General features: G+C 44.5%; 1 protein-coding gene across 6 annotated transcripts in view; it reads right to left on the bottom strand.

The window, feature by feature from the left end:
* Positions 1 to 14,237, bottom strand: part of LOC144164408 (papilin-like) — a 96,798-nt gene extending 82,561 nt beyond the window's left edge. For all 6 annotated transcript variants that reach the window (XM_077694928.1, XM_077694929.1, XM_077694930.1 and 3 more), the window contains exons 1-4: positions 14,099 to 14,237; positions 9,598 to 9,783; positions 2,692 to 2,766; positions 2,009 to 2,182 (exon numbers count right to left, since the gene is read on the bottom strand). In XM_077694928.1, the coding sequence (XP_077551054.1) occupies positions 2,009 to 2,182; positions 2,692 to 2,766; positions 9,598 to 9,783; positions 14,099 to 14,141 (478 nt within the window). In that variant the 5' untranslated portion in view covers positions 14,142 to 14,237. The remainder of the gene's footprint in view (positions 1 to 2,008; positions 2,183 to 2,691; positions 2,767 to 9,597; positions 9,784 to 14,098) is intronic.
* Between the last annotated feature and the right edge of the window lie 566 nt (positions 14,238 to 14,803).

The following is a 14,803-nucleotide window of genomic DNA, read 5'->3' as shown; positions in this document are numbered from 1 at the left end:
CAATTGCAATCTCGAGGAGGTCTCCGGCGCTTCCGCATGGGATGGCGCTGCGCGAAGGTTCGCGCTGTTCGCATAGGCGCCAGGTTTTGCCCCGTCCTGGGTTCTGAGTCTTCTTCTTGCCCAAGGTCATACCGAATGGCTGTGTTGCGCACCCAATATCCTAGCGATGGCGGTCCGTTGCACGAGCCGGTAGTAGCTTTTTGGAGTGTACTCTGTTCTGCCTCAAATGACAGCATCAGCAGTACATTGGGAAAGTATTTTCTGCCCATCATAGTGCCGATTTGGAACAAGCGTGCCTCCCCGTGGGATTCTTTTTCAGGAGTAGGCTCTCATATTCTGGTTCGACCGATTCCTGTTATTGCAGGAGGGAGCAGCGATCTGCGGTGTCACCCGTGACAGATCGTAAACCCTACCGATAAAGTTACCGATTCGGTTGAAAGGTTGTATGCTCAAGGGTATCGCCCTGCCACGTTCGCTTCCTTACTGAATCACGAGTTCATACCTAAGATTTAGCAGCTGCCTCGAAATGGAAGCAGCTCGCCTGAGCTATTAGTATATGTGGGCTTAGAAATAACCACTTGAGTTTTCACTTAGGCGCTTTTTTTCGGCAAAAGAGTGTGAGCATCAATGACGTACGGCTCCCAAAATGCAGCCGAACGAACAAAAGGGGCTCTAGAGTCAGCACTAATCTCAGTATAAGCAGCTTACGGGCCCATATCACGGAGCTCTTAGGCTCACAGTCCGTCTCGTACGAAGACCGCGATCGCCGCGACCATGGAAGCCACCTTCTGATCCGCGCTGAACTCGTTCACCGCAAACGCCATCTCTAGTTGATGAGTCGTGGCATCAAGGAGCAAGCATTCCGGAAGCGTAAAGACAACGGTATTCTTTCCACTCTTCCACAGCAAATGTGAAACTTTACTTCAGCGCCCTCCTCTATCTTTGGCGTCAAATCGGACATCACTTGGCCTCAAACACAAAGCGCACTGCCGTTGGGCTCATTGCCAACATTTTAAAACGAGCACCGCATCTTCGTAAGTACAAGCCGCGCACCACAATGGGTGAGGGACATTTCAAGCCACGCCGGCGGAACATCTTCACCGAAGGCGCTACGAGGGATACGCTGAACCGCCATGTTGGAACAAGGTCTACGTACCTCCTGTCTCGAAAATTAGCAGACCCTGCTGCTGCTCAGATACAAAATAGCGGGGTGTACACTAGCTTCCTCGCTCGGTACATGTGGGATGGTTTACAGTTGTATCGTCGCTGCTGTATCGGGCACAGTTAACTGCTACCCGCAGCCAACCGGACCGGTGTGTTTCATCAGAAAAATTTATCAGAAAAGCTTGGCGCGCGCGCCTCACCAACGAAAAAGCAACGTCAAACGCACCTGCGGTCAATGCAACAGAGGCAGCAGTGATCGGGATCTGCCCACCTCCCCGGAAATGAGCGGAAACACCGTCGCTAAAAAAGCTAGATTCTCATAAAGCTAACAAAACCGGATTCATATGAAGATAAGCAGTGCGTTCTAGCCCATGCGGAGTTATTGCTGGTTCCTAAACTGACCCAACCGGCTTTCTGACTTAAGCCATCACGCTAGCTCCCAGTTACTTGCCCACGTGTTCTCCCGTACCTATGGCAGGCCAGGATTTTTTTTCGACGCGAGAACATAGTAGCGAGAGGCATATTCCGGTAACTGACATCCATCATTTCGAAGTACCACGAGTTCGCTGCATTAGTTGTGATTGAAGTCGCCATTCTCGCTGCTACCGTGCCATTGTCATTCAGGAGTTATATCATAACGACTAGAGGTCACTCCTTTGACATTTGTGCCGGATAATCATGGGCTATGTGAACTTCTTTAGGCATCAAATTGTCTTGAATGTTACTTTTTTCCTGATCCATACAGTATACGTTAAGAGTATACGGAAACGCTTCCTGCTTGGAAGCTGGTTATAACATAATATTTAGGGCCGCTGATGCATGAAATCCTTCAAGCTCTGCTTACTTTTACACCTCTGCTCGCACTCTTCCACAGTCTCGAAGTTGTTCTTGTTTCCCTGGCACCCTCCATAGATAAACTTTTGGCAAGTCATTAGGGTGTAGTTAAAGTAGTAGCGCGGAAAGTAGCCGAAGCATGGTCCTGGATCAGCCTCGAGCGTGCAGATGGGGCCGACCCGCACTGTCGCGCAGAAAAAAAATAAATATGAACATGGAAACAGTATTTAAGGCATAATTTGTTATAATTGAAGTAGATGTTTTATAGCTATAAATATCTGTTATCAGTAAAAAAGGCACAGTATCTTTATTAGAGAGAATATCTGGTTACTGGAATCCATAAAACGGCAATTGCTTACAAATTCGTGAAGCTGGAATAATATCGAACGATTCTTGTATAAAGATAATAATTACGTTGTACTCATTACATACAAAACCATGTTTGAAGAATTTCCTGCCGCCCATTTTGTTTTGTATGAAGGCGTTTGTCTGCCGAAAAACTAAAATCATGGCGAATACATTTTCGTGAATATAACACGAAAAGGGACAATATTGTGTGGTCAATGGTCACATAATTTAGCTGGAAAACAACACAATATTGAGACAAACAGTAAACATAAAACGCTTTCGTTCCTCAATCTGTACTTCCAATACCCATAATGGAAAGCAGTGATGGTGGTGACACGACCTTACCGTTGACACGACGTCGCATCTGACGGTACGTCGCGGAAACTTCGTCACTGCTTTGAGCGGAGGTTTCCACATCACCTGGATGAAAATGAGTTTCCTGGTTTTAACTCAACGTTTGGGGTCTTAAACGTGCCGTAAAATATCTGTAGGAATTTGTCTAATTGCTGAAAATCCGCAAACAAACGAACAAAATATTTAGCGCCCTGATAACTGGAAACGTTAGTGAAGCTCCTATACTCACAATTTCATATATGGCTAGTTGGTGTTCGTAGTCAACATGTCAGAGGACAAAAGCCAGCATTTATTAAGAACGACCGATAATTTGCATTTCTAGCGAAAGAACGCGTAAGCATAAACTGAGCGAATGATTCTCTGTTCTGCATATATGTGTTTGCAACGTTTTGAGGTTAGTTTCGCTGAGGCGAAAGAAACATCTATGATAAAAGACGGAGATTATTTTAACGAAACGTTTTTGACAGAGACGAAAAATGTCTCTGATATATCGAAAATATATTCAAGTAGATATGTATTATGAGAACAATTAGAAGTTCTTCCGCTCAAATAGTTTTTTCGCCTACTAGATCAAAGTGTAGTCTCTTCTGTGTCCTCTTTGTGGATAAAGTTATCTTAGTTTTTAGAACTCGTTTCAAGAAACAAGAAAATTTGATACATAATTGATCAATTCTCACGTTTTTGGTGCCGAAGATACCTGTGCTATCAGACGCGCCGTAGTGGAGGGCTCAGAAATTACTTTTGTTCACGTGGCTATCTTGAACATAGTCCAAATATAGATACACAGGCGTTATCGCCTCTCGCCTCCATCATAAAATATGCCACCGGTGCCGCGCTCGAACCCGCGTCCTTGGGCTCAGCAGTGGGACGTCATATTAACTGAGCCACCGGTACTGGTGAAACAAAATTCACAGGGTTACCACCGCACGCATACGCCTCACGGAAGGATAGAACGACAAGACAAGGCGCTGAAATACATCTGCTTTTTTATTCAGAAAAGAAAGACATTAAACACAGAACATCCAGTAGCATGGCCAACACAGCCTGACATCAACACTTATCTTCTCGCCTTTAGCATATTACAATCGTTGCACTGGATAATCCTTTTCTTTTTGTGAGAGCGTAACAGAAGACATGCTTATATAGTTTTCTTTAAGCAGGTCAATTTCAAGCGCTTCGACCACCTCGCGTGCGTGCTCATCTTTCTCTCTGGTGATGACTTTGCACTCGTCGAAGAACGGACGCAAGCACATTTACTACATTGGGAAGCCAAATGCCTTGAAACTAGTCTTTCCCACGAGGTTCTTATGTTCCCTGAGCCTCTCGTTGACGTATCTACCCGTCTGCCCAATATAAGTCCTGCAGCAGTTTAAGGGGAGAGAGTAAGCAACGGATTCATTACACTGGACAAACTGCTCTCTGCGCTTCTTTGAGGAGCCCACTTTTTCTCTGTCCCCTTCATTTACCATCGGACACAACTTACAAATTTTGTTACGGCCAGAGAAAATGACGTCAACGCCTGCGCGCAAGCAAATCTTCTTGACATTGTGCGCAATCCTGTGCATATAAGGTACCACAACAAATTTTTATTTCCTTTGTAGTATCACCCCGCATTCCTGGCCTCCAAGTTTGACGTCCTTCAACAAGGCGCGAGCCACTGATGTCAGCAAATGACGCGAAAAGCCCGCTGTCACCAGGCGGGTAACCTGGCCACTGAAACTTTTTTCTGCTGAATGGTCCCAGGAATTCAAAAAGGAATGTTTTAGGTGAGACTGGACAATACCCCATTTTATAGGTTTGGTGCGGTTGGAGGAAAACGAAAGCAGTGGTTTTGACGCACGTGGCTCGTACGTCCAACATACGTGTTCCTCCGCAAAACGCAGCTCAACATTTAAGAACTTAAGCGAATCGTCTACTGAAACCTCGTGCATCTACTCCAAAGAGTTCAGGCAGTCACTAAAAATCGCCAAAACTTGGCCAACTGATGCGTCAAAGTTCAAGGCTTTACGATTTAAAACTATGCGGTAGTCATCGACATACCTAAAAAAATTCCCCCGCACTTCCCCGAAGGGAATCGTGCAGAAATGCGAACGCACTGGGTGCACCGATGAGTGTGTTGCGAGTAATGGCGTAATTAATGACGAGAGTGTGAACGTAATCATTTATTCATCAGCACCTGTTTGTGTTATCGTTGTACCTGACGGCCACAATCACTGCCTTGTGATCGCTAAAGTGCACGGTCAAAGGGTCTTTGAGAAGCATACGCGCGTCACAGTTTCGCGTAAAAACCAGATCAATGCAACTCCCGTGAATGGTAGTGGGGCACGTGTCGAAGCCGGCAGAGAGACAATGCATAGAGTGCCTGGTCTGCATGTACCCGACCAGCCACTCGCCACTCTTCTTGCGCACGTAAACGTTGAAGTCGCCAACCAAGACTATGGGGTCAGAGGGTTTGGAGCGCACGCGCACACTTTCCATAGCCGCGTCCAGCTGCGCGGCAACGGCGTCTCGAGCGAAGTTGCGCGCGAGGTACACGGTCACCACAAACACTCCGTCTCCGGTGTAGGCAAGGGTGTACAAGTCCTTGTACGGAGACGTGTCTCGAACGGGAGACGTGGCAATGGCGTGCGATATCAAGTTCCCATACACGTTAGACACGAGACTAATACCGCAAACTCGCCATCCTTGCCGCTTCGAGAAAACTAGTACAGCTCGCTTCAAGCGCATGCGTTCGGCATTCAGCGCGGAGAGATAACACCTGCGGGTGCACGCCGATGGAGCACGACAACCCCCGACTGAGAAATGCATTCGCATTTACGACGACGACGACGAGGAAGGCAGAACTACGAGGCGCGCGCTCACGTGCGCTCGCGCTGGAGGAATGCAGGCGCACGCCGCTCGATGGACGCAAGACAACCCCCGACTAATAAATGCATCTCATTTAAAACACGTTTTATTTTTACTCCACTAAGGCGTCACCTTAAAATACGATCATGAAAGGCTAAAAACAAGACCCTTAAAATAGGCGCGATACATGACCCATTGCAGATCCCAGTTGTTTGAATGAACGTGCCCTCCTCCCAACAAATGAACGTAGATGTGAGGTAAAAGCTTAAAAAGCTCAAAAAAGTTTGAGTCAGTCATAGCAGCAGAGTTCTGGAAGCCCGCTAAACCGTGGATGTCAATGGCGGTTTGAACTGAAGTTAAAAGCTCTTGCAAAGGAAGCGAATAAAAAAGAACCCTATTATCAACATAAAAAGCTATGAGGCCTTTGTCGCTGGCTTTGAAAAACTCAACTACTTTGTGGGAGTTCTTTATCATGAAGTGGTCATGAATCGTTCAAATCTTAACTTTTTGCTGCAACAAAAGTGCCATTGACAAGAAAAACGCCATTTACAACCACGGTTTAGTGGGATTCCAGAAATCTTGTCGTATGACTGTCTTGCTTTCTGGAGCTTTTAAACTTTTACCGCACATCTATGTTCCATTGTTGGGAGGAGGGCACGTTCTTTTGAACTACTGGGATCTGCATTGGGTCATGTATCGCGCCTATTTTAATTAACTTGTTTTTAGCCTTTCGTGATCGTATTTTAAAGTGATGCCTTAGTGGAGTAAAAATAAAACGTGTTTTTAGGTATGTCGATGACTACCGCATAGTTCTAAATCCTAAAGCCTTGAACTTTGACGCATCAGTTGGCCATGTTTTGGCAATTTTTAGTGACTGCCTGAACTCTTTGGAGTAGACGGACGAAGTTCCAGTAGACGATTCGCTTATGTTCCTAGATCCTAAGCTGCATTTTACAGGGGAACACGTGTGTTGGATGTAAGAGCCACGTGCGTCAAAACCACTGCTTCTGTTATCCTTAAACCACACCAAACTTGTAAAACGGGGTATCGTCAAGTCTTACCTAAAATTCCTTTTTAAATCCCGTTACCATTCAGCAGGAAAAAGTTTCAGTGCCCGGGTTACTAGCCTGATGACAGCGGGCTTTCCGTATCATATTCTGACATCAGTGGCTCGCGCCTTGTTGAAGGACGTCAAACGTGCTGGCCAGGAATGCTCTGCGATAGTACCAAGGAAAGAAGAATTTGTGGTGGTACATACATGCAGAGGATTCCGCACAATCTCAAAAAGATTCGTTTGCACGCAGGCGTTGACGTCATTTTCTCTGGCCCTAACAAACTTTCCAAGCTGTGTGCTATGGTAACTGACGGGGGCAGAGAAAAAGAGGGCTGCCAGAATAAGTACAGGGAGGAGTTTGTCTAGTGGGATGAAGGCGTTGTATACTCTGTCCCATTAAACTGTAACAGGACATATGTTGGCCAGAGGGGCAGATGCATCAACGAGAGGCTCAGGAAACATAAGAACCTCGTGGGAAAGACTGTTGTTTCGGGGCATTTGACTCCCCACTGTAGTAAATGTGCTTGCGTCCGTTGTTCCACGAGTGCGAAGTCATCGCCAGAGAGAAAAATAAACACGCACGTGAGGTTGTCGAAGCGCTTGAAATTGACCGGCTTAAAGAAAACTGGATAATCATGCCTTCTGTTGCGCTCTCGCAAAAAGAAAAGGATTATCTTGTGCAACGTGTGTAATATGCTGAAGGCGAGAAGATAAGCGTTGACGTCAGGTGGTGTTGGCCATGCTATTGGATGTGCACTGCTTTATGTCTTTCTTTTCTGAATAATTCATTGATTGTAGGATTTAACGCGCCGACACAACGCAGGCGACAAGGCGCGCCGTAGTGGAGGGCTCCAGATTAATTTATTCCACCTGGGGATCTTTAAAGTGCGCCGAAATCTCGTCCACACGGGCATTTTTGCTTTTCGCCTCCATCACAAAAGCGGCCGCGGGGGCCAGGAACCGAACCCGCGACCTCGTGGTCAACAGCGCAACACCTTAGCCACTGAGCAACCGCGGCGGGTTTTCTGTTCTGAATACAAAAGCAGGTGTAGTTCAACGCCTTCTCCTGTAGTTCCTTCCTCCCGTGTCCCCGTCTGCGTGCGCTTGTAACCCTGTTAATATGCATCACCAACTAGCCCACCTTGCCATCCTCGTGAAACACGAAACTTAACGAGATAGAGTTTGTGACTCCTGAAAGGAGCATAACGCCCGAGCACCAAATCGGGAAAACCACTCAAAACACGCATCGAGAAGCAAAAATTGCTGTGGTAATATAAACCATTGTAACATTTTCGCCACACTGTAAGCCTTATGCAGCCTATCGGGGTGACGACAACTCTCGAGAACGACAAATTATTGCCACGTGGACTTGGAAGTTGGCGAAAAAACAGACGAAGCAGGTTGTTTGGTGTAAATAGAATATGTGCAGCTGTTGTTCAGGTGCTAATTTCTTTTTTAAATGGCAGGGCTGTTTAGGCAGACGTTACTGCGTTCGTTGTATATATACAAACACTCAAGCTTGAAAAAATGTGGCTAGGGAGGTCACGCAAATAAAAGCTAGTTTCCTTATGCCATGAAACCGACAACCTAACCACTGGGCCACCCGAAAAGCTCAAGCGGTGTGGGTTAGCAACGGTCGGGAGTAATACCATGTGCAGTCAACTGGAGAGAACGAAAACGAATCGGCATCTTTCCGGCTGAGCTAACATCGTATTCCGGGCGCACAGCATTTACGTCTGTTCCATGCACGCGTGTTGGCTTTGGACCTGTGGCGGGTTCTTGCGGGTGCAAACGCGGTCCACGTTGGGAGATATGTAACAACGCGTACGAAATGATCCTGGACTTCCAGTCACGCAGAACTTTCAGTGGAAAGTTAGGAAACATTTGTGCGGTGATGACAAATGGAGCGGAAACTTGGTGCCTGACTAATCAACTTGAAATAAACCTTAGGTCGGCTGAACGGGCCATAGAATGACTAATGATTGGAGTAACACTTATATATAGGAAACGAGCTTCCTGGACCATACAACAAACTTAAGTAGAAAATATGGTAGTTCAAACAAACAAAGAAAACGGAGTTGAGCTGGCCGCGTAGTTAGGCGAAATGACAATCGTTCGGCTACCAGGGTGACATAGTGGAAACCGAGAACGAGTCTAGACAAAGAAGAAGAGAAATTGCTCGATGAAGGGGCGAAAAAAGGAAATTTCGGAGGCAAAGAAAAGTCGACCGGCGCGGGATGGGAGCGGTTGGAGGTCGATGGGGACGATCTCCGTCCGGCAGGGGAACTAGTGGGCTGCTTCTGTTGATGACGATGCAACGGCCGGGTCTGTGACGTAGGGAGAGCGGAGTCCAGCTCTGCCGTTTTTTCAGCATTTCACCACTAATGCATGCTGCGCAAATATTTGTACTCCTGCTGGGCGATGTGAATCACCGAATACCCACATTTAGTCATGGCGATTTGTTCTTCTAGAGCCACAGGCTGGCTGGAAAAGCCAGCCTGTGGCTATTTCTTGCTTGTTTAGCATTGAAGTTTGCATTTCCAGTATGATTCTTGACAATGCAGGCAAAGGTGGTGTAAATCCTTACATTTAGACGGTAAGCCTTTTCAACAATAGGGGTGTCCCTGAGTGGTGCACAAATAGAGCGTTTTTTTATAATTTATGCTTATTAGGAATGGTAATTCACACGGTACATTGTAACGGTGGTAAAATGACTGCTATAACATACGAGTACAGGTAAATGCCTCTGGCACTGCGGGAAGGTTTTAGGCGGCATTTTGAATGAAGTCTGTGTTACACATACAACTATACATGTTCCGTTTATCAGCCGTATCTCGCAATTCCAAAAGAGACAAGGAATATCATTCCTGGAAATCGCGATTAGGAAGAATACAATGCGGTATTATTTCACAAATACATTTCTCGCCTTACCGGAAATAATAATCACTAGTTTTGCTAGCACTCAAAAAACGAATTTCATTATAATTATTACTCACTCCTTGCCCTCAGACACGTCTGCTCGCATTGCTGCATGGTCTCATAGTTGTTCTTGTTTCCTTGGCATCCGCCATAGACGAACTGCTCGCATTGGCCGGACTTAACGTTGAACCACCAGCGGGGAAAGTAGCCCTTGCAATGACCGGGGTCTTTCACCGGTCTACAGTAGGTCTCGAAGTCAGCCGCTGTAGAGAAGAAACATCGGTTTACAACGGAACCCACTTTCCCACTGGAAATATAGCTCTTGTCGGTGTTAAGAATTAACTACTGTACACATATTTATATGTTCGGCGCGCGTTAACGTCCACATCTTGAGAACTCTGGTGAGGTGTGCAAGATAGTTAAAGTTCACTCTTAGATTAGACACTGCAAAAAAGCATAACATCCATTGTGTCCGTCAAAGCCCAACATGGTTGTGTGCCCGAAAGACGTCTGAGTGATCGGAACCATTACGCGATTTGGTGGCCTGATATATTGCAAAGAAGGTGCATAGACTATCGGAAACAAAAGCATTTGCAATTGTAGTTCTCTAACCCGAAGTTAGCTACCACTTCAGTCGTAGTTTTCCGCAGCGAACCTTACGTTTTCTTACCTATAAAACACCTGGTGGTGCAATAACAAGGAAAACTATTAAATTGCATTTCGAAATGTCTTAAACAAAAATCATCTCCAACCACCTCCAAAAGTCTTAGGAAATGTCAGTTTCGATCCTGATATTCATTACTTTACCACACGCAGAAATTGAACCCCATGTAATCTAAGCTTTATATAAGCTTTATATACATCGCAAACAGAATGCCCGGGCTATTCCTTTGGTGACAGCAAGACAATTTTAGAAATTTGCAACAATATTTTGGGCTCTACCGGACGCTTTCGAGGAAGAAAAGTAGATAGTTAAAACATTTCAATGGAACATTGCTTCGGGGCTGTAATGACCCGTGTCGTAGACGTTATACACGCAAAATTGACTTTGTATAAAAAAGCTTTCTAAAAAGGTCACTTAGAAAGGATTTTGTTGAAGTTTTCGATACTATTCATTACAACATACTTTACCATAAATTATTAAATTGCGGTACTACTGGTCCTCAATTGCAGATACTGCGCAGTTACCTACTTGTTCGGCAGCACACAATAATACCTCGACAGTACTATCATACGCAACAGCTAACAACATGGGCGCTCCAAAGGATTCATTATAGGGCATATGCTACATTTTTATAACGTTATACTTGCCACCGGTTTATCATCCATAGTTAATTGCCACTTACATGCTGGCGACAACAATATTCTTGGGTATGGTATAAACCGAGTGGTAATAACTTTACTTTCTAATATTGATCTCAATGATGTCATGGACTGGTGCTAGGGAAACTATGCAACAATCAACCAAAAAGAAATTATATGGTATTCTGCACGTTCTGTAGAGTACGGTGAAACATCTCTCCGGTTTTCGCTACCGCACACGTCATCTATCCGTCTCAGCTATTACGAGTTTTAGGTGTTGAATTTTACCCCTTCCTCGAAGTCATAGTTCTCTCTACTCTGCAGCTTTCTATGTGTGTAGCTGGAACCATTCCTCAAACTTACAATTTACATTAAATCGCCGAAGACATAGGCGCATAATGTTGGAGGGTCCTAATCAGGCTGTTGAATCGGAACCGGAACGAACCGAAAACATGAACGGACCGGTATTTTGGCGGAACCGAACCGGAACTTGGACCATTATTTTTTTAGCACGCTGAATTCATACCAGAAATGCACTGAAAAAGAAATATGCGTTAACATTTCTTGAGAAAACGGTTCGACGAACCGGTGGTGATGATAAGCGGTGTAACCAATTCGGGCCCACACCCGAACTGAGCAGCCTTGTTGCATGTCATAATTTGTTTTAAAAAGGTCCAACACAAAGAAAGTCAATATAATTTACGAGTGCGACCGTCAAGAGCTGCTCCTGCGCTGAGTTATTGTCTGCTGTCAGCGAGGTCAGCAGCCAATCGCCGTGCCCGGCGGCCGTATCCCTGATGTGAACGAAATACAAAAGCTTCTTGTTTCGAGATTAGGACGCAGGTTTTGAGTAACCCCAGCTGATTTAAATTAATCTGCTGCGCCGCAATCTAAGGAGTGTGCTTCGTAGCACACGGGTATGTTTTAGAAGTGTGTTTTTAAAAGCCCGTATTTTTTAAAAGTGTATTTCGTATGGCATACGAAAGGAACACCGACCACGTGTTCTGAAATTATTACGGGAACAGCTACCACACGAACAATATTGGCTGTTTTTGCTCCCTTAGGCCATCGAATAAGCAAAACACCGAAAGGTTGATTTTGCTTAGCCATACCCGGCCGAGGCATCCCCTCAAAGCCAGTGACTGCCGGGGTGCCTGGTATGATCATTATATTAGTTTTTTGTACGTGCACACAAGACCATTTGAAAAATTTTAACAGATTTAAATATTGGTGACAAATAGAAAATTGTAAGCATATAGTATGCACTCTATCATCTTGCAAGGAAATGAATTCCTTGTCCATGCAGGCACTAAGTATGTGCTGTTGAAGAAAGTAACGCCTATAAAGACGTAGAAGACACATGCAGAAAGGCAGGCTGGTCCTCGACTTATTCCATTTTTCCAGGGCTCCCAACTTCCACTTATTCGCTGTTGGGGCTCTTCAATGCTGCTTTGTTTTCGGACATGCGCTTTCTGTGACTAGTCTAACTCGCTCTCCGCTGCTGTGCTACTGTTTCTGGAGAGGGGTTAAGATGTGGGCAAAATAAATTGTTTCTTCCTAAAAGGTTTTAATCTCGGGCTATATGCGGGAAAATATTCCCTCAGTATAGAATCGGGCTTCTTCTCATTAAATTTCACATTTTTGTGGAGTGGAGGAGGGCAGCGGTCAGGGGATACGACACGCACTCGTGGTGACGCTCATCTCAAGGATACCTATCTCAAAATGTATCCCAATGATAAAATCGCATTTAGCATTTTACGCTCACAATTAACACCATTTCTCAAATAAACCCTGAGAAAAACATTGCTGACAAATAGTCCAAATTAACTAAACAAACTCATAAATAGCATTACTTTATGCTGTAGGATTTTTTTCCTAGGCATGAATTGAGAAAAAGTAAACATCCTCGATATAAACATGCCCAATGAACAAATGTGGTGGTGGTGATCTGGTATGCAGGCCTAACTCCAGAGGTTTAACGTTGAGGGTGCTGGGCGAGTCTATATAGAGGATTTCGGCTTTATGAAGGAGGAAAGTGGGAAAACTATGTAACAATGTTATCGTCCGTGATGGTGGTTTAGGTGTTCTAAAAGACATAACCCCAACGTCAGTCCGCATTAGATCTGAGTTCTTCAATGCACACCAGTTGTAGAGCCTTGCTTCATAATCCTCGCCGCGACATCTCCCCTGCCTTGTTTAAGGACGTATGCCTAAATCAACAAGCGAATTAGTTTACCTAATATTTGAGCCGCTTTTTTAGTACATTTATTTACATAATTAAAGTTAATTGCTTTTCAGTTTAAAACGCACTGAGTAACCACACCAGAATTCGAACTATAGTCTCCTAAAAGACACAACCCTAACGTCAGGCCCCGTTAGATCTGAGTTCTAAACTGTACACCAGTTGTACAACCCTGCTTCATAATCCCTGTCGCGAGATCACCCCTGTTTTGCTAAAGCTGTTAAGCAAGTATATGGCACGCCAACTCAGGGAGAAAACTGACCTTTGCCAAGAAATGTTTTTCAAAACAAACTTTCTAAATAAAGCTTGCTTTTCGAATTCGTAAGCACTGAATTGTTCTATGATTACAAATGTTTTTAGTTTTTTGCACTACAACTTCAACACTCTCCCGACCGATGACAAAATAGTTAATTTCCCTTATTTCTGGCCCTCTTTGTCTCCAGCTCAGGGACGCCACCTGAGGAACGTTGTTTTGATTCATGGGACCTCTTACAAACTTCAAAGTATGCCTATACTGAGTGAATGTGCTAGGGAATGCCAAATGCAAAGTTCTTGACCGTTTGAATATCTGTTGCGCGCACATGTGCCTTAAAGTTAACAAGTGTTGCATACCGTGAGTAAGGCAGAAAATTTAGAGCGGCGCGTGAGGACAAAAAAAAAACCGTATGACATCGTACATTATCTAATCTCACTTTGGAATTGCGGCTGCTTTGCGGTTTCTTTGAACTTGAAAATTCATGAAATGCGGTGATTATGTTCATTTTCCTAATATAAAGTTCACAAACAATTATTTATTGTCAGACAATGTATTTGTGTATCAAATATAAAAAAATAATGAAGAAATGAAAATACAATTATGTTCTGCTATTTTATAGAAAAGAAACATTTTCTGTGAAGGCACATATTTCCGGGAAAACACGACTGCCTCTATCAGTGGTAACATTAGCATTTCTTTATGAACTCGGTGTTTTTACATACCATACGTCTTGTGAGCTCTAATTTACAATAATTGCATGTACGCTTTAAAAACTCACCAAGCGCGGCACCGAGTATAGCCAGAAACACTATAGTCTTCATGGCACCAGCAGTGATGCCCGAAATGGCATCAAGAGCGGCCCAAGTGCTCGAGATTTATACTAGCGTCGAAGGTGCGGACTGCTCAGTCTGACCACCTCAAGGAGTGTCATAGCTTGCGTGAGATAACATTCGCTTTGGTTTTGTGACGTATCTTGCTCAAGTGTTCCAATGATAAAGGGGGAAGTGTTATCAACTGCAAGTTACAGCAGCTTTCAGTGGCCGCATAGGCAGACGCGTGTCTGCGTGGTCATCATGGGAAGAGTCGGCAGCCTGGCTAAACCCTTGTGGCCCTTGCGTGGCTATTTTTTACCCTGCAAATGTACTTTGTGGTTTGATGATAGGATAGCTAAGCAGTATTGTGGGCAAGACAACTGTAATTGTGTGAGTCGTATGTGAACCTAAATACGTCAAAATATTTTTATTACCTGAATATATACAATATTGCGAATACAAAAGGAAGAGATATCCCACAGAAAGCTGTTAAGATATTTAGAAAACAAGTCCGTTATTGGAAAATAATATTTGTGGCCCCAGTTTGTTTTTACACAGTAAAGTTACACAAATGAACGTCTTTAGCCACCGGAAAAATTTGTCGGTCCGGCAACACATTTTGTTAACCATTGAGTTGTATATTTCGAGGTGAGCCAATCGTTTTTTCGTCA

Source organism: Haemaphysalis longicornis, unplaced genomic scaffold (genome assembly GCF_048455015.1).
Source record: "Haemaphysalis longicornis isolate Haplotype H1 unplaced genomic scaffold, Haemaphysalis longicornis Haplotype H1 scaffold_13, whole genome shotgun sequence".
NCBI lineage: Eukaryota > Metazoa > Arthropoda > Arachnida > Ixodida > Ixodidae > Haemaphysalis > Haemaphysalis longicornis.
Note: the sequence above shows the minus strand (reverse complement) of the source record. Positions and strands in the feature narration are given on the sequence as shown.